The sequence below is a fragment of the Salmo salar genome, chromosome 10, assembly GCF_965601325.2.
Source record: "Salmo salar chromosome 10, fSalSal1, whole genome shotgun sequence".
In the NCBI taxonomy this organism is placed as follows: domain Eukaryota; kingdom Metazoa; phylum Chordata; class Actinopteri; order Salmoniformes; family Salmonidae; genus Salmo; species Salmo salar.
In genome coordinates, this window is record NC_138300.1 from 95,281,922 (window position 1) to 95,302,630 (window position 20,709).

General features: G+C 45.7%; 1 protein-coding gene across 1 annotated transcript in view; it reads left to right on the plus strand.

The window, feature by feature from the left end:
- Window positions 1–447: 447 nt before the first annotated feature.
- The window catches only part of LOC106599044 (uncharacterized), a 158,004-nt gene continuing 137,742 nt past the window's right edge, over window positions 448–20,709 (plus strand). The window contains exons 1-6 of the mRNA XM_082956625.1: window positions 448–467; window positions 2,267–3,485; window positions 4,632–5,591; window positions 15,816–16,784; window positions 17,838–18,407; window positions 19,036–20,625. Coding sequence (XP_082812751.1) covers window positions 448–467; window positions 2,267–3,485; window positions 4,632–5,591; window positions 15,816–16,784; window positions 17,838–18,407; window positions 19,036–20,625 — 5,328 coding nt within the window. The remainder of the gene's footprint in view (window positions 468–2,266; window positions 3,486–4,631; window positions 5,592–15,815; window positions 16,785–17,837; window positions 18,408–19,035; window positions 20,626–20,709) is intronic.

Here is a 20,709-nt window from a genome sequence, read left to right on the forward strand (position 1 = left end):
GTGATGTGACTTTCATTAATCTGATGACTGTTATTTATCGAATCAACTATGTTTAATTGTTACCTGATTAAATTAATCAGGTAACAATTAACTCATTAGGAATCTGGGGCACCACGAAATAAGTTGTTTAACAAATTACCATCTCCCGAATTAAACTCTAAAGATATATAAGATGTTATATATCGATAACAGTCACTTATTAATCATTACCTCATATCAGTCTCATTCTGCACGTCACAGACTTCTGCAATCCGCAAGCAAGAACACCAGCCTTTTCTGATTATTCAGTTCTACACAAATGTATTTAATTATTTATTTACTGATAAGATATGATGGCTTGTTACACATATGGAGAGGGAGGGGTAGATAAAGAGAGGGAGAGACAAAGAGAGTCAAACTTATCGTACATTTGTAAACTACCCTCAAAGTAATAATAATACTTTGCTCATGAACCACCGCCCATTTGGGTAAGTAATATAATGTATTTATGTATAGATGTCTTTGTCCTTTGTCTCTCTGAAACCAATCGATCCTTCTATGGGAAGTGGCTCGATGGGTGTAAGGCTCTTGTTGTCCACCAAAGGTCACAATGTCCTTCTTAGTTGCTCCGGCTTGTAGTGGATGTTTCTTCAGATACACCAAAGATTGTCTGAGATGGGATCTTCTCCTTCCTTTCTCGGGTAGACAGTCAAAGTTATAGGACCACTTTTACATGCTCAGCTGCAGACTGGAAATCTTAAGGTCTTTATCTTCTTCACCTAGTGTTGAGTCTTAGAGTTTCAACCATTTGTAATGTTCAGCTCATGTTGTCCATCTGCTGGTCTGAAAATGTTAAATTCTTAGCGACTCCTTTTAAGCACTCTGGACGGAAAGGCAGTTCCATCACAGTGACACGCTCTTCTGACCGCATTAGGGGCGTGGCTTGATTAATATGCAACGGACATGAAAAAACATTACCTCACTAGAAAACCAAAATCACATTCCTATCTTAACAAAAATAGTTTCATCGTTCCTAATATTGTATTAACATCATATTGGATAGAAACTTGGAAGCTAGAATGTGTTTCCTTCCTATGTAACAGTATTTGGTTCATACAGTTTTTAATAATGTCACAAAATAATTAACAATATGACATGATTATTCTTTAGGTCCCCACTGACCATTCCTAATATTCCTATCGTAGAAATATTGTTCCAATATTCACTTTGTTTGACGTTAGAAAACATTCTCTCTCTCTCTCTCTCTCTCTCTCTCTCTCTCTCTCTCTTTCTCTCTCTCTGTAACGGCTGTTGAATGGAGTAGACCAAGGCACAGTGTGGTTAGTGCTCATCTTTGTAATTTAATGGGAAAAGAGAACACTTTACAAAATAAACAAAAGACAACAGCCAAACAGTTCTGTCAGGTAACAAATGACTAAACAGAAAATAACTACCCACCAAACCCAAAGGAAAACAGGCTGCCTAAGTATGGCTCCCAATCAGCAACAACGATATACAGCTATCCCTGATTGAGAGCCATACCCGGCCGAAACAAAGAAATACCAAACATAGAAAAAAGGACATAGAATGCCCACCCAACTCACGCCCTGACCAACCAAAATAGAGACGTAAAAGGATCTCTAAGGTCAGGGCGTGACACTCTCTCTCTCTCTCTCTCTCTCTGTCTCTCGCTCTCTCTCTCTCTCTCTAAAATGTTTACATGTTGCATTGACAAACTGTTGCTATAGCCATGTAGCAATTGATTAATATGTGTATTTTCTATGCAGGATATGAGGTGTATCAGGGTGCAGAGAGGGAATAACAATTGGACCTCAGAGTCATTAATGGCATTATGTTCCCTGTGTTCTCATTATTTTCCAATATATTCTGAGATGTTGTTATTTGTTTACCATCCTCTGCCTGCCTGGGGTAGCATGTTTAATCAGAATATTGTAAATGCATTACAAATATGCTCATATTCCTCTCATTCTCTCTCTCTATTTTTCTGTCATGCTCTCTCTCCCTAACCCTCACATGCTCTCTGACTTTCCTTTACCCCACCTCTCTTCCACACTCTCTACCTTAACTTCTCTCTTTCTCTCTCCCCCCACCTCTCTCTCCCTCTCTCTGTCTGTCTGTCTCTCTCTCTCTCGTTCTTTCTCTCTCTCTCTCTCTCTCTCTCTCTCTCTCTCTCTCTCTCTCTCTCTCTCTCTGTCTCTGTCTCTCTCTCTCTCTTTCTCTCTCACATGCCCCCCCCCCCCCGTCACCCTCTCTATCATCTCTGTAGGAAGTCTGGTGTAGAATTTGAACCGGAGGAGAGCCCAGGCAGCAGCAGCAACAGTAGCAGTAGTAGCAGTGACAGCAGTAGTGGGGCGGTAGATGCCCTGCTCCCAGCCCCAGTTCCTCCCCAGGCCCCTGCAGGAGAGAAGAGAGAGGACAGCTCCTGCTCTGACTCAGGCAGCTCTGTAGAGTCCAGCAAGGAGGCACCTGCCATGTTCTCTAACTTTTTAAGCGGTGCGAACCCCCTCAGCTCCGTCTCTTCTGCTGTCAGAGGAAGTCTGTTTGGGGATAATGCGGAGGGGGACAAACAGAAAGCAGGCACTCAGCAGCCTGGGTCAGGCCCTGGCCCTCGGAAGGCCCCACAGCAGGGACATGGGAAACAGGACCAGGCACCTCCTAAACAGGGAGGACCCCAGCTCCAGGGGAATGGCCAAGCTGGTCAAGCAGACAAACCTAGCGGGCAGCAAGCCTCCACTAAGGGTGGACCAAAACAGCAATCCCCTGCTAAGGGTGGACCACAACAGGAAGCCCCTGATAAGGGTGGACCTCAACAGCAAGGACCTCATAAAGGTGGACCTCAACAGGAAGGACCTGGTAAAGGAGGACTACAACAAGCCCCCCAGCAGCAAGGACCTCCTAAAGCTGGATCACAACAAGATTCCCCTGTAGTAGGGGCTCAACAGCAAGCTCCTGCTAAGGGTGGAACACAACAACAATGGTCACCGAAGGTTGGGGCTCAACAACAAGCTCCTAAGTGTGGACCACAACAGCAAGGTTCGCCTAAGGTTGGAGCTAAACAGCAAGCCCCTGCTAAAAGTGGACCCCAACAGCAAGGTTCACATAAAGTTGGGGCTCAACATCAAGCTCCTACTAAAGTTGGACCCCAACAACAAGGTTCACCTAAGGTTGGAGCTCAACAGCAAGCCCCTTCTAAGGGTAGACCACAACAGCAAGGGTCCCCTAAGGTTGGAGCTCAGCCACAAGGGTTCCCTAAGACCGGGACTCAGCAGCAGGGCTCCCCCAGGACTACACCACAGCAGCAGGCTTCTGGTAAACCTGGGACTCAGTCTAATGCTGGACCTATGGCTGGAGCTAAACCCCTGTGTCCAGTGTGTAACACTACTGGACTCAACCTGAACACCAAGGAGCCACCCAACCATAACACCTGCACACAGTGTAAGACTGTCGCCTGCAGCTTGTGTGGCTTCAGTCCTCCTGACTCGGGTGTAAGTAGAGATTCATTCCAGTATATATTTAACATTAGAAACTGAGTGGTTTGACCCTTGAATTCTGATTGGCTGAAAGGCATGGTATATCAGACCATATACCACGGGTATTACAAAATGTTTAGTTTTACTGCTGTCATTACTCTGGTAACCAGTTTATAATAGCAATAAGGCTCCTCGGGGGTTTGTGATATATGGCCAATATACTAGGCACTCCGCGTTGCGTTGTGCGTAAGAACAGCCCTTAGCCGTGTTATATTGGCCATATACCACACCCCCCGGGCCTTATTGCTGAAGTATACAGTACCAGTCAAAAGTTTGGACACACCTACTCATTCAAGGGTTTTTCTTTATTTGGACTATTTTCTACATTCTAGAATAATAGTGAAGACATCAAAACTATGAAATAACACATATGGAATCATGTAGTAACCAAAAAGATATATCAAAATATATTTTATATTTGAGATTCTTCAAAGTAGCCACCCTTTGCCTTAATGACAGCTGTACACTCTTGGCATTCTCTGGGTTTTTTCTTTAAAAATAAAGACAAACCCTTGTTTCCAAACTTTTGACTGGTTGTCACGTCCTGACCGTAGTAAGATGTGATTTTCTATGGTAGAGTAGGTCAGGGCGTGACACTGGTTCTGTATATTGTTAGTAATTTATCAGTTATTTAACAGTAGGCCTAATATCTTATTTTTTACCTTTGTTCACCTTGTAGCATTTGTACTATGAATCCCATTCTATGTCAAACTATTTGGATATGTTTTTGTACAGTGGAGAATTGAACATAATTGAGCCTGGCCAACTTGATTTGATCAGTCAGAATATTGACTTTAGTTACCACTTAGCAGGCTCCTTCAAGAGAGTAATCTAATTTAGTGACAGTTCAGTCAGCATGCTCACTACAGTCATTAACATGGTAGGAGGTTAGCTGCCTGTAATGTAAAGACAAAGACACAATGTTATTCTAATATTCACATATTTTGAACAATAAATTATAACCTTCATTATGTACAACTAGTATGAATTTAGAAAAAAAGATAGATCATGAAAAAAAACCTTGATCATGATAATGGTTCACAGATATGTTTTGTTAAAGAAAATCAGTATATGATGTTTAAACCATGATTTTTATTCCAGGGTAAGGAGTGGCTATGTCTGACCTGCCAGATGCAGAGAGCACTCGGAGGCTCTTACCCACCTGGACCCCCTAAGATGAAGCCCCAGCCTTCTCCCAACAAAGCCTCTACATCTCCTGCACCCCAAAAGAAAGACACTCCAACACCAGACTCCCCCCAGAGGAAACCTGTTACATCAGCAACACAGCCACCCAAGACAGAGGTTGCTAAAGCAGCAGACCCTCAGAAACCTGGCAGTTCAGCTCCTGCTCAGAAGACACTACAGGAGAACCGGAGAGCATCAGGGCTTCAGAAACCACCAGAGCAGCCAGGCCAACCTGGGCTTAAGCAGAGTAATGCTACCCCATCTACACAGCAGGAGCCTGGGAAGCCTCAGCAACAGCTTCCAAAAAGTGGAGCCTCTCCTGCCAAAGCTGTGCCATCAGAGGCCCCGCCCACCAAAGAGCAGTCAGGGGGTTTCTTTGGCTTTGGTGGGGCGAAATCTCAGCCTGCCCCCTCAAAGCCTGAAGACTCAGTGTCTGGGAAGATGTTTGGCTTTGGCTCCTCTATCTTCAGCTCTGCATCCACTTTGATCACCTCAGCTGTTCAGGATGAGCCCCGCTTCACACCGCCAGCTTCCCCCAAGGTGACTGCAGCAGCCCATGCCTCTCCCAAGATGCCCCCTGCAAAGGAGACCAAACCACCTGTTGCTCAGAAAGCAGAGGAGAAGAAAGCAGAGCAACCCCAGCAGGTCAAGATCCCCCCATTAGTACATGCCAAAGTGGACAAACCCCCATCAGAGCCTCCAAAGGGAGCAGCATCCTCCCAACCAGCTCCCAAAGCAGGCCAATCTACCTGTCCACTCTGCAAGGTGGAACTCAACAAGGGCTCCAAGGACCCTCCCAACTACAACACCTGCACAGAATGCAAGAACACTGTCTGCAACCTCTGTGGATTTAACCCCATGCCAAACGTTACAGAGGTAAGATGGCTGTATCATTTTCACTGCTCTGTGGCTGTATTTATTGATTAATATTATAACAATATTTTCACATCTACAGTCCTTCTATGCCCTGGCAATTCTGGCATTAACCTATGTAGACCCATGGGTGCTGTGGTGTGTCTATAACATTTTAGAAGATGCTATTTCGCTGTCACAATCCCTTCAAAAATTACTGCGTCAATATAGTGCAATATAATGCTAGGTAATATGAATTAGCTGCCACCACTTTACTACAAGCTGTTAAATCTCACAATTATGCAATCGATCATGCGTTGAGCCAGAGACTGGGTTTCAGAAAGGGTAATGTAAACAGGCCCCACGTCACACTAAGTTCTGAATTCTACACAGTGATTAGTGGGTAAGGTCTACATTATTACATTTACATTACATTTAAGTCATTTAGCAGACGCTCTTATCCAGAGCGACTTACAAATTGGTGCATTCACCTTATGATATCCAGTGGAACAACCACTTTACAATAGTGCATCTAAATCTTTTAAGGGGGGGGGGGGGTTAGAAGGATTACTTTATCCTATCCTAGGTATTCCTTAAAGAGGTGGGGTTTCAGGTGTCTCCGGAAGGTGGTGATTGACTCCGCTGTTCTGGCGTCGTGAGGGAGCTTGTTCCACCATTGGGGTGTCAGAGCAGCGAACAGTTTTGACTGGGCTGAGCGGGAACTGTGCTTCCTCAGAGGTAGGGGGGCCAGCAGGCCAGAGGTGGATGAACGCAGTGCCCTTGTTTGGGTGTAGGGCCTGATCAGAGCCTGAAGGTATGGAGGTGCCGTTCCCTTCACAACTCCGTAGGCAATCACCATGGTCTTGTAGCGGATGCGAGCTTCAACTGGAAGCCAGTGGAGAGAGCGGAGGAGCGGGGTGACGTGAGAGAACTTGGGAAGGTTGAACACCAGACGGGCTGCGGTGTTCTGGATGAGTTGTAGGGGTTTAATGGCACAGGCAGGGAGCCCAGCCAACAGCGAGTTGCAGTAATCCAGACGGGAGATGACAAGTGCCTGGATTAGGACCTGCGCCGCTTCCTGTGTGAGGCAGGGTCGTACTCTGCGAATGTTGTAGAGCATGAACCTACAGGATCGGGTCACCGCCTTGATGTTAGTGGAGAACGACAGGGTGTTGTCCAGGATCACGCCAAGGTTCTTAGCACTCTGGGAGGAGGAAACAAGGGAGTTGTCAACCGTGATGGCGAGATCATGGAACGGGCAGTCCTTCCCCGGGAGGAAGAGCAGCTCCGTCTTGCCGAGGTTCAGCTTGAGGTGGTGATCCGTCATCCACACTGATATGTCTGACAGACATGCAGAGATGCGATTCGCCACCTGGTTATCAGAAGGGGGAAAGGAGAAGATTAATTGTGTGTCGTCTGCATAGCAATGATAGGAGAGACCATGTGAGGATATGACAGAGCCAAGTGACTTGGTGTATAGCGAGAATAGGAGAGGCCTAGAACAGAGCCCTGGGGGACACCAGTGGTGAGAGCGCATGGTGCGGAGACAGATTCTCGCCACGCCACCTGGTAGGAGCGACCTGTCAGGTAGGACGCAATCCAAGCGTGGGCCGCGCCGGAGATGCCCAACTCGGAGAGGGTGGAGAGGAGGATCTGATGGTTCACAGTATCAAAGGCAGCAGATAGGTCTAGAAGGATGAGAGCAGAGGAGAGAGAGTTAGCTTTAGCAGTGCGGAGAGCCTCCGTGACACAGAGAAGAGCAGTCTCAGTTGAATGCCCAGTCTTGAAACCTGACTGATTAGGATCAAGAAGGTCATTCTGAGAGAGATAGCAGGAGAGCTGGCCAAGGACGGCACGTTCAAGAGTTTTAGAGAGAAAAGAAAGAAGGGATACTGGTCTGTAGTTGTTGACATCGGAGGGATCGAGTGTAGGTTTTTTCAGAAGGGGTGCAACTCTCGCTCTCTTGAAGACGGAAGGGACGTAGCCAGCGGTCAAGGATGAGTTGATGAGCGAGGTGAGGAAGGGGAGAAGGTATCCGGAAATGGTCTGGAGAAGAGAGGAGGGGATAGGGTCAAGTGGGCAGGTTGTTGGGCGGCCGGCCGTCACAAGACGCGAGATTTCATCTGGAGAGAGAGGGGAGAAAGAGGTCAAAGCACAGGGTAGGGCAGTGTGAGCAGGACCAGCGGTGTCGTTTGACTTAGCAAACGAGGATCGGATATCGTCAACCTTCTTTTCAAAATGGTTGACGAAGTCATCCGCAGAGTGGGAGGAGGGGGGGGGAGGGGGAGGAGGATTCAGAAGGGAGGAGAAGGTAGCAAAGAGCTTCCTAGGGTTAGAGGCAGATGCTTGGAATTTAGAGTGGTAGAAAGTGGCTTTAGCAGCAGAGACAGAAGAGGAGAATGTAGAGAGGAGGGAGTGAAAGGATGCCAGGTCCGCAGGGAGGCGAGTTTTCCTCCATTTCCGCTTGGCTGCCCGGAGCCCTGTTCTGTGAGCTCGTAGTGAGTCGTCGAGCCACGGAGCAGGAGGGGAGGACCGAGCCGGCCTGGAGGATAGGGGACAGAGAAAATCAAAGGATGCAGAAAGGGAGGAGAGGAGGGTTGAGGAGGCAGAATCAGGAGATAGGTTGGAGAAGGTTTGAGCAGAGGGAAGAGATGATAGGATGGAAGAGGAGAGAGTAGCGGGAGAGAGAGAGCGAAGGTTGGAACGGCGCAATACCATCCGAGTAGGGGCAGAGTGAGAAGTGTTGGATGAGAGCAAGAGGGAAAAGGATACAAGGTAGAAGTCGGAGATTTGGAGGGGAGTTGCAATGAGATTAGTGGAAGAACAGCATCTAGTAAAGATGAGGTCAAGCGTATTGCCTGCCTTGTGAGTAGGGGGGGAAGGTGAGAGGGTGAGGTCAAAAGAGGAGAGGAGTGGAAAGAAGGAGGCAGAGAGGAATGAGTCAAAGGTAGACGTGGGGAGGTTAAAGTCACCCAGAACTGTGAGAAGTAAGCCATCCTCAGGAAAGGAACTTATCAAGGCGTCAAGCTCATTGATGAACTCTCCAAGGGAACCTGGAGGGCGATAAATGATAAGGATGTTAATCTTGAAAGGGCTGGTAACTGTGACAGCATGGAATTCAAATGAGGAGATAGACAGATGGGTCAGGGGAGAAAGAGAGAATGTCCACTTGGGAGAGATGAGGATTCCAGTGCCACCACCCCGCTGGCTCGATGCTCTAGGGGTATGCGAGAACACGTGGGCAGACGAAGAGAGAGCAGTAGGAGTAGCAGTGTTATCTGTGGTAATCCATGTTTCCGTCAGCGCCAGGAAGTCTAGGGACTGGAGGGTAGCATAGGCTGAGATGAACTCAGCCTTGTTGGCTGCAGACCGGCAGTTCCAGAGGCTGCCGGAGACCTGGAACTCCACGTGGGTCGTGCGCGCTGGGACCACCAGGTTAGAGTGGCAGCGGCCACGCGGTGTGAAGCGTTTGTATGGCCTGTGCAGAGGGGAGAGAACAGGGATAGACAGACACATAGTTGACAAGCTACAGAAGTGTTGTTTCTTGTATTATTGTCTCTTGTGTCTTTAGAGAACTGTTTCACTTTGATATCCTTTTTCTTCTGTCCTGATTTTCTCTTTCTTTTCTTCTGTTAACTAGATATTCTTTGTTGTTCTTCGTTAGCTAGCTAGCTTCTTCCAAAAGAGTCCCTAGCAACTGCTTAGCAACTGGTAAACAATTCAGCTAGCTAAGATAACTACAATTTTATGAAAAATAGTTATATTTCAAAAGCCTATCTTCTTTGTTTGTTGCTTGTTTTTTCTCCTATTCAGTCTTGCAGTTTTCTTTTGCTTTTTTCCGATGTACTTCACTCTAAAAACCATGTAAATTTCAATATTTGTAGGAGCTCATTTTTCAACTGCTGCTGCTCAATTTGGAGTTCCGGAACATATTATCACTGCCACTCAGATGCACTCTGGTGTACATGATGGTTATAAAGCAAGGTATTTTTAGGATATGATTATCTCTAAGAGAGTTTTAACTGGCTTGCTTAATGAGTCATTCTGTCAAATCTCTCATCATCAATGTTCATTGGAGCAGAGTAAAGCTAGTCTTGCTTCACTGTGTACAGACGGATGCAAGGCTGTAGCACAATAATCAATCTGGTGAATGCACACAATTATATATTATCGCTCCAGAGACACTATTCTGACCCAAAGCTTATAACCAAAGCAAACACACACCTTCAAGTGTAATTCCAGACCACTGTGCTGGGTTCCCCAATGCCTGGCTGTGATTGCATCTTATACCCTCACTGACATGCTTTGTGATGGTTTCTGATAGAGATGCATTCAGCATAATGGTTTTAGTGAGATATTCACAGCTAAATCCATGCTGGCGCGGTAATGACACGTGTTTGTGATAGGTTGAAAGCTGCTGTAGATACAGCCTTTTTATCCCCAGGCTGCGCTACGATGTCAGGGAACACCATGTTGGGTGGTGCTCTAAATGGACGCTCCATCTTCTAGGTTATCTCCAGCACAAAAGGACTTGACACTTGACTCTGTAATTCAATGCATACTGTTTGTAGGGTAGATTGGCAAGGACAGTCCAAGGCCACTTGATCTCACGTGATGTCGGTATAGGCTCATGATAATGGCCTACACTGGTAATCTTCAGAATGGAGAGCTTGCTATGTTTGTGAGTAGAGTGGGTTGATTATATAGACCCACTACTGTGATTGAGATCATTTAGGTGTTTGATCGCAGGTTAGCGTTTTTCATAATGAATCTTGTTCTGGAGGCAGCTCTGCAGCGTGGTCACTAGCTAGCACAGCCACAAAGTCATAAAATCTGATTTTAAACCTAACCCTAACCTTAACCCTAACCTTAACTACACTGCTAACCCTAATGCCTAACCCTAACCTTAAATGAAGACCAAAAAGCACATTTTCGTTTTCATGAATTTTTACTTTGCACCTGGCCTATCTAGGTGAAAGTCGCTAATTTCTGCCTTCAGGACAAAACTCATGACAATAAACGTCAACCTGCTGTTTGATCTGACAGTCACTGCAGCACCATAAGGAGAAACTGAGAATAGTTTCACCTGTGACTTGGTAAACACCACATTTCTTAGAGGTGATAAGATCAGTTAATGTTATCATTGCTTTATGCAGACCTGTGACTCTCTTACCATCACAGAGGCCTCATACCATTACAGGAGGCAGTGGGAGGTATGGTAAACTTTTCCACAAGTGGCCTTTGGTCTGATAGCCTGCATTATGTGCTTCCTTCAGGAGGGCGGTATCACTATCAGAGAGCAGATAAAAAGATCAAAACACCAAGTTCATGTATGGAGACCTGATGGCCCTCTGACCATTTACAGTATCCCACTGCTGGCTTGCCTTTGAAGTGAGCTTTGAAGTGAGCTTCCCCCTTGCTATGTAAAGTGCTTTGGATGTCTAGAAAAGCAGTATATACAGTGCATTCGGAAAGTATTCAAAAATTGATTAAATAAAAAAATCCTCATCAATCTACACACAATAACCCATAATGACAAAGTGAAAACAGATTTTTTTAGGAATGTTTGCAAATTCATTAAAAATAGAAAACAGAAATACCTTATTTACATAAGTATTCAGCCCCTTTGCTATGAGACTCGAAATTGAGCTCATGTGCATCCTGTTTCCATTGATCATCCTTGAGATGTTTCTACAACTTGATTGGAGTCCATCTGTGGTAAATTCAATTGATTGGACATGATTTAGAAAGGCACACACCTGTCTATATAAGGTCTCACAGCTGACAATGCATGTCAGAGCAAAAACCAAGCCATGAGGTCGAAGGAATTTTCCGTAGAGCTCCAAGACAGGATTGTGTTGAGGCACAGATCTGGGGAAGGGTACCAAAAAATGTCTGCAGCATTGAAGGTCCCCAAGAACATAGTGGCCTCCATCATTCTTAAATGGATGAAGTTTGGAACCACCAAGACTCTTACTAGAGCTGGCCTGCCCGACCAAACTGAGCAATCAGGGGAGAAGGGCCTTGGTCAGGGAGGAGACCAAGAACCCGATGGTCACTCTGACAAAGCTCCAGAATTCCTCTGTGGAGATGGGAGAACCTTCCTGAAGGGCAACCATCTCTGCAGCACTCCACCAATCAGGCCTTTATGGTAGAGTGAAGCAACACCTCAGTAAAAGCACTTGACAGCCTGCTTGGAGTTTGCCAAAGACTCTCAGACCATGAGAAACAAGATTCTCTGGTCTGATGAAATCAAGATTGAACTCTTTGGCCTGAATGCCAAGTGTCACGTCTGGAGGAAACCTGCAGCATTATGCTGTGGGGATGTTATTCAGCTACAGGGACTTAGAGACTAGTCAGAAATGAGGGAAAGATGAACGAAGCAAAGTAAAGAGAGATTCTTGATGAAAACCTGCTCCAGAGCGCTCAGGACCTCAGACTGGGGTGAAAGTTCACTTTCCAACAAGACAACGACCCTAAGCACACAGTCAAGACAACGCAGAAGTGGCTTCGGTACAAGTCTCTGAATGTCCTTGAGTGGCTCAGCCAGAGCCCGGACTTGAACCCGATCGAACATCTCTGGAGAGACCAAAGAATAGCTGTGCAGCGATGCTCCCCATCCAATTTGAAAGAGCATGAGAGGATCTGCAGAGAATAATGGGAGAAACTCCCCAAATACAGGTGTGCCAAGCTTGTAGCGTCATACCATATAAGTCTCAAGGCTTTAATCGCTGCCAATGGATCTTTAACAAAGTACTGAGTAAAGGGTCTGAATAATTCTGTAAATGTGATATTTCATTATTTTTTTTTATACATTTGTAAAAAAATGTACAAACCTTTTTTTGCTTTGTTATTATGGGGAATTGTGTTTAGATTGATGAGGGGAAAGAAACAATTGTATCCATTTTAGAATAAGTCTGTAACGTAATAAAATGTGAATAAAGTCAAGGGGTCTGAATACTGTTTGCATGTCAAATCAATTCTTATTATTATTGTTATTATTTACAGTAGGGACCATTGGAATTGTGAGTGCAGGCAGTGAGCTATGTAGGACACATAATCGACCTGGAAGGATATTGACCTCATCCCGTCAGTAGAGGATGTCTGGTTATTTTTTAAGTGTTTTCCTCACCATCTTAAATAAGCATGCCCCATTAAAAAAATTTATGACTAAGAACAGATATAGCCCTTGTTTCACTCCAGACTTGACTGCCCTTGACCAGCACAAAAACATCCTGTGGCGTACTGCATTAGCATCGAAAAGCCCCCGCGATATGCAACTTTTCAGGGAAGTTAGGAACCAATATACACAGTCAGTTAGGAAAGCAAAGGCGAGCTTTTTCAAACAGAAATTTGCATCCTGTAGCACAAATTCGCCAAAGTTTTGGGACACTGGAGTGGAGAATATGAATCGTTTGTGAAGTTCACACATGACCAGATCATGCGACAATATATCGCTAGGCCCTCCAGCTATGTCCCATGAACTCTTAATAGTAAGCTACCTGCGCTCACCTCAAGACTGCTGCTTTCAATCTCCCAAGTCTTTCTTCACTACTTCAGTGACGTGATTTTCTTTCTCAGTGACCTCCTCCCAGCTGCCCACTGCACTGAGGCTAGGAAACGATCACCACCGATCAATCTACAATAATCGCGAATTTCAATAAGCATTTTTCTACGGCTGGCTATGCTTTCCACCTGGCTACCCCTACCCCAGCCAACAGCTCTGCACCTCCCGCATCAACTTGCCCAAGACCCCCCCCCCGCTCACCCAAATCCAGACAGCTGATGTTCTGAAAGAGCTGCAAAATCTGGACCACTACAAATCAGCTGGGCTAGACAATCTGGACCCTCTTTTTCTAAAATTATCTGCTGCAATTGTTGCAACTCCTATTACTAGCCTGTTCAACCTCTCTGTCATATTGTCCCTAAAGATTGGAAAGCTGCCGCGGTCATCCCCCTCTTCAAAGGGGGAGACACTCTAGACCCAAACTGTTACAGACCTATATCTATCCTGCCCTGCCTTTCTAAAGTCTTTGAAAGCCAAGTTAACAAACAGATCACTGACCATTTCGAATCCCACCATACCGTCTCCGCTATGCAATCTGGTTTCCGAGCTTGTCATGGATGCACCTCAGCCATGCTTAAGGTCCTAAACGATATCATAACCGCCATCGATAAAAGACAGTACTGTGCAGCCGCCTTCATCGACCTGGCCAAAGCTTTCGACTCTGTCAATCACCCCATTCTTATCGGCAGACTCAACAGCCTTGGTTTCTCAAATGACTGCCTCGCCTGGTTCACCAACTATATCTCAGATAGAGTTCAGTGTGTCAAATCGGAGGGCCTATTGTCCGGACCTCTGGCAGTCTCTATGGAGGTGCCACAGGGTTCAATTCTTGGGCCGACTCTCTTCTCTGTATACATCAATGATGCCGCTCTTGCTGCTGGTGATTCTCTGATCCACCTCTACGCAGACGACACCATTATGTATACTTTTGGCCCATCTTTGGACACTGTGTTAACAACCCTCCAGACGAGCTTCAATGCCATACAACACTCCTTCCGTGGCCTACAACTGCTCTTAAATGCTAGTAAAACTAAATGCATCCTCTTCAACCGATCACTGCCTGCATTCGCCCGTCCGACTAGCATCACTACTCTGGACGGTTCTGACTTAGATTATGTGGACAACTACAAATACCTAGGTGTCTGGTTAGATTGTAAACTCTCCTTCCAGACTCACATTAATCATCTTCAGAATTTCATCTAGAATCAGCTTCCTATTTCGCAACAAAGCAGCCTTCACTCACGCTGCTAAACATACCCTCGTAAAACGGACTATCCTACCGATCCTTGACTTCGGCGATGTCATTTACAAAATAGCCTCCAACACTCTACTCAGCAAATTGGATGTAGTCTATCACAGTGCCATCCATTTTGTCACCAAAGCCCCATATACTACCCACCACTGCAACCTGTATGCTCTCGTTGGCTGGCCCTCGCTTCATATTCGTCGCCAAACCCACTGGCTCCAGGTCATCTATAAGTCTTTGCTAGGTAAAGCCCCGCCTTATCTCAGCTCACTGGTCACCATAGCAACACCCACTCATAGCACGCGCTCCAGCAGGTATATTTCACTGGTCATCCCCAAAGCCAACTCCTCTTTTGGCCGCCTTTCCTTTCAGTTCTCTGCTGCCAATTACTGGAACGAATTGCAAAAATCACTGAAGCTGGAGACTTATATCTCCCTCACTAACTTTAAGCATCAGCTGTCAGAGCAGCTTACCGATCACTGCACCTATACACATCCCATCTGTAAATAGCACACCCAACTACCTCATCCCCATTTTGTTGTTCATTTTTGCTCTTTTGCACCCCAGTATCTCTACTTGCACGTCATCATCTGCAAAACTATCACTCCAGTGTTAATGCTAAATTGTAATTATTTTGCCACTATGGCCTGTTGCCTTTCCTCCCTAATCTTACTACATTTGCACACAATGTATATAGACTTTTCTATTGTGTTATTGACTGTACGTTTGTTTATCCCATGTGTAACTGTGTTGTTGTTTTTGTCGCACTGCTTTGCTTTATCTTGGCTAGGTTGCAGTTGTAAATAAGAACTTGTTCTCAACTGGCCTACCTGGTTAAATAAAGGTGAAATAAAACATTTCATTAAAAAAAAGACATTTTAAGGCTGGTGATCAGCTCCCTCCTAAGTGACAGTCTCAGAATTACGCTAAGGTATAGCCTCTTGTGTAAACAACATAGAGTATTTACTCTGAGTACTATTGGCTAATGGCTACAGTATAATAATATCAATCAATAATTGCTTAATTACCCAAAAAGGTGTAATTAGCGAATATTAAATAATTACGAATTTATTTTACACAATGGGTGAACGCTGTCTTCTCTAATAGTTAATTTCATACTTGAATTTCCTTGAGGACACTGACAGGAATTTAAACCATCTTAGCTTCAACACAACACAGTAGCAATGTCTTGTTACTGATGTTTAGTGGCAACTAGAATTCAAAATCAGCTTGGGCTCCTCTACAAAGACTTAAAACTAACTCATGATGACAGACACAGAACATAGTGAATGTTTTCATGAAGGTGTTTATTAGCAGAAAGGAACACTGCTTTTTGTTTACTGATTATGTTGAACATGGAATCAGGTTACTAGATGATATTGAACCATGTAGTATCATGTTATTTGACCATCTTAACAATGATGTTTTCCTTCAGGTGAATGAGTGGCTGTGTTTGAACTGCCAGATGAAGAGAATGGAATCCCCAGGACTTCCCATGATAAAACCCCAACCTTCTCCCAACAACGGATCTGCACCTCAGAAGACCACTGTCCCACCCACCACACCCCAAAAGAAAGACACTCCAACACCAGACTCCCCCCAGAGGAAACCTGTTACATCAGCAACACAGCCACCCAAGACAGAGGTTGCTAAAGCAGCAGACCCTCAGAAACCTGGCAGTTCAACTCCTGCTCAGAAGACACTACAGGAGAACCGGAGAGCATCAGGGCTTCAGAAACCACCAGAGCAGCCAGGCCAACCTGGGCTTAAGCAGAGTAATGCCACCCCATCTACACAGCAGGAGCCTGGGAAGCCTCAGCAACAGCTTCCAAAAAGTGGAGCCTCTCCTGCCAAAGCTGTGCCACCAGAGGCCCCGCCCACCAAAGAGCAGTCAGGGGGTTTCTTTGGCTTTGGTGGTGCAAAATCTCAGCCTGCCCCCTCAAAGCCTGAAGACTCAGTGTCTGGGAAGATGTTTGGCTTTGGCTCCTCTATCTTCAGCTCTGCATCCACTTTGATCACCTCAGCTGTTCAGGATGAGCCCCGCTTCACACCGCCAGCTTCCCCCAAGGGGTCTGCAGCAGCCCAGGCCTCTCCTAAGATGCCCCCTGCAAAGGAGATCAAACCACCAGCTGCTCAGAGAGCAGAGGAGAAGAAAGCAGAGCAACCCCAGCAGGTCAAGGTCCCCCCATCAGTACATGCCAAAGTGGACAAACTCCCATCAGATCCTCCAAAGGGAGGAGCATCTTCCCAACCAGCTCCCAAAGCAGGCCAATCTACCTGTCTACTCTGCAAGGTGGAACTCAACAAGGGCTCCAAGGATCCTCCCAACTTCAACACCTGCACCGAATGCAAGAACACTGTCTGCAACCTCTGTGGATTTAACCCCATGCCAAATGTTTCTGAGGTAAAACAACCAGAATCACTTTATTACTGTGTAAATTAATTATGAGTGCTATATTTAAGCAGTAAGGCATGGGGGGGTGTGGTATATGGCCAATATACCACGGCTAAGGGCTGTTCTTACGCACAACACAACGTGGAGTGCCTGGATACAGCCCTTAGCCGTTGTGTTTTGGCCATATACCTCAAACCCCCAAGGTGCACCATTGCTATTATAAACTGGTTACCAATGTAGTTAGAGCAGTAAAAATACATGTTTTGACATACCCATGGTATACGGTCTGATATACCACAGCTTTCAGCCAATTAGCATTCAGGGCTTGAACCACCCAGTTTATAATATTATTTAGACAAGGCTCTCTCTTTCATAGAAAAGTTCAGATAGATAAATAATCGCTACACAAATCATCCATAGGAAAATCGAAGTCATTCTGAAATTAAATTGTTATCTGTTAGATTTGAAAAGTCTATTTGTTTCAATCAATGTATTTCAGTTCCAGAAATAACTTTTAGACATCGCACAGTTGGTCTATTCATTACTTGTTTAGTCACTCCTCATACAAATATGGTAGGAAAAACCAGTGTGATAAGGTTTTAGCCTGTATGAATAGTTTGGGATTTTAGTATATTTGCATTTACTGACAATTTCTGGCTTTTATAAAAGAGAGACAATGCAAAGTGTCATGTGAAGTCGTTATGACTATTTAATTTCCTGATTTGTTCTTGACCTATATTAATTCTATCAACAGTAGCATGGTACTAGACCTATAGTGAATAGAAGTTGAATTTCAGATGGTTCCAATACATTTCTTTTACAATGTGCTTGGTACGTATGCAATACACCAAATACTTAAATTGCAAGTCATGTTAAAGCTCAAAACGGCAAGAATGATGTATCACAGTGTGCTGGACAATTTATTTCCCAGAGAGTAAGGGAAGTGTCTGATGATATCACTGCAGAAACATTTGCTTGTGCTACTTTCCATCATGCGTAGAAAGAGCTGTATAAGAAATGTATCCAATTCTTTATTCCTTTTACAATGTGAAAATGTTTAAGGTGAAGGAGTGGATGTGGCTGTGCCTGAACTGTCAGATGCAGAGAGCACTAGGAGGAATGGAAGATCCAGAACATCCCATGATGAAACCCAAACCTTCACCCAACCAAGTCTCAGCTCCTGCTGCTCCTCAAAAGAAAGACACTCCAACATCATCTGGGCCCCATAAAGTGGCCACTGCACCAGCTTCACCCAAAAAGAAGCCAGTGACTCGAGCCTCTCAGCCTGCCCCCTCAAAGCCTGAAGACTCTGTGTCTGGGAAGATGCTTGGCTTTGGTTCCTCCATCTTCAGCTCTGCATCCACGTTGATCACCTCAGCTGTTCAGGATGAGCACCGCACCACACCTCCAGCTTCTCCCAAGGTGACTGCAGCAGCCCAGGCCTCTCCCAAGATGCCCCCTGCAAAGGAGACCTCCCAACCAGCTCCTAAAGCAGGCCAGTCCACCTGTCCACTCTGCAAGGTGGAACTCAACAAGGGATCCAAGGACCCTCCCAACTACAACATCTGCACTGAATGCAAGAACACTGTCTGCAACCTCTGTGGATTCAACCCCATGCCAAACGTTCCCGAGGTAATACATAACAGTTCTTTGAATTCATTTCAACATAATACAATTATGGCAACTCTATCAATTTGCCTGTGCAAACCAGAGCTCCCAAGTGGCGCAGCGGTCTATGGCACTGCATCTCAGTCCTAGAGGCGTCACTACAGACCCTGGTTAGATTCCAGGCTGTATCACAACCGGCCGTGATTGGGAGTCCCATAGGGCGGTGCACAATTGGTCCAGCGTCGTCCGAGTTAGGATTTGGCTGGGGTAGGCTGTCATTGTAAATAAGAGTTTGTTCTTAACTGACTAGTTAAATAAAGGTTCAATATTTGTTCTTTTTTTTAAACAATATTTTATTCAATTCAAAGTTTAATTGACAGGGTCATTTTTGTAGCAGCCTAGTAGGTTCACACAGATATTAATTGCTTTAGTTACACAAAATGCTAAATTTGTATTCAACTATAACTATAATATTCACGCAAGTTACTTAGAGCAATAACTGGGCATGTTTTATGCAGACTGTATATTCACATGGAAATATTCAGCAATATATTTATGAAGATTCCTTGAAATGATTTTATCCAGCTATTATACCAACAGGTAACTGGGTATACAGTACGTATCTAACACAACATTGATCTTTCCGGTGAAGGAGTGGCTGTGTCTGAACTGCCAGATGCAGAGAACTCTTGGTGGAATGGAACCCCCAGAACCCCCGATGATTAAACCGTCTCCCAACAAGGTGTCTGCTCCTCAAACAGTCCCTGTCACACCCAGCGCAGCCCAAAAGGATATTGCAAAAGCTGCTGCATCTGCTAAGAAAGACAGTCAAACCCCAGGCTCCCCTCAAAGGAAACCAATTCCCCCTGCAGCTGAAGTATCAAAAGCTGAAGCTGCTAAAGCAGCAGACACTCAAAAACCTGCCAGCCCTGTGCTTGCTCAGAAGGCTCTTCTAGAGAATCGGAGAACATCAGAACCACCGAAACCACCACAGCATCCCAGCCCTGGGCGTAGGCAGCGTAGTGCCATCCCAACCTCACAGCAACCCCCCAAGCAGGAATCCGGAAGCTTATTTGGCTTTGGAGGTCCTAAATCTCAGTCTGCCTCCTCAAAGCCTGAAGAGTCAGTGTCTGGGAAGATGTTTGGCTTTGGCTCCTCCATTTTTAGCTCTGCCTCCACTTTTATTACGTCAGCGGTTCAGGAGGAGCCCCGCACCACACCACCAGCTTCCCCCAAGGTGTCTGCACCTGTTGCACCTCAAAAGAAGGAGACTCCCACACCAGTTGGTCCCCAAAAAGTGGCCCCTACTACAGCCTCAGCCAAAAAGGTAATCGTGACCCCTGCTTCAATGAAAGAGAAGAACGCACCAGAACCAGGCTCGCCACAGAAGAAGCAGATTTCTCCATCAGTGGCTTCACAGCAGGACCAGAAGCCAGTAGACAAACCACCTCCAACCCTTGTCCAGCAACCTCAACAACAGCAGACTCCAAAACAACAAGAACAGCCTCAGCAGCCCTCAGCAGGGGCACCAAAATCAGAGCCTGATTTATCAAAAGCTGAAGCTGCTAAAGCAGCAGACACTCAAAAACATGCAAGCCCAGTGCCTGCTCAGAAGGCACCACAGGGGAACCGGAGAACATCAGAACCACCAAAACCACCACAGCAGCCTCGCCCTGCGCGTAGGCAGAGTAGTGCCATCCCAGCCACACAGCAACTCCCCAATGATGAGTTAGGAGACTTATTTGGCTTTGGTGGTGCTAAATCTGAATCTTTCCCCTCAAAGCCTGAAGAGTCAGTGTCTGGGAAGATGTTTGGCTTTAGCTCCTCCATCTTCAGTTCTGCTTCCACTTTGATCACCTCAGCTGTTCATGAGGAGCCCCGCTTCATACCGCCAGCTTCCCCAAAGGTGTCTGCAGCAGCCCAGGCCTCTCCCAAGATGTCCCCTGCAAAGGAGACCAAACCACCTGGTGTTCAGAAAGCAGATGAGAAGAAAGCAGAGCAAATCCAGCAGGCCAAGGTCCCCCCATCAGTACAGGCCAAAGTGGACAAACCCCCATCAGATCCTCCAAAGGGAGGAGCATCATCCCAACCAGCTCCCAAAGCAGGCCAGTTCACCTGTCCACTCTGCAAGGTGGATCTCAATATGGACTCCAAGGATCCTCCCAACTACAACACCTGCACCGAATGCAAGAACACTGTCTGCAATCTCTGTGGATTTAACCCTATGCCACATGTTACAGAGGTTAGTAAAAATGCAAGTATTATAGTAAGCAGGTAGGAATTTCTGTAAGTTTTTGTTTAAATATTTTCAGATATATGCATTGGG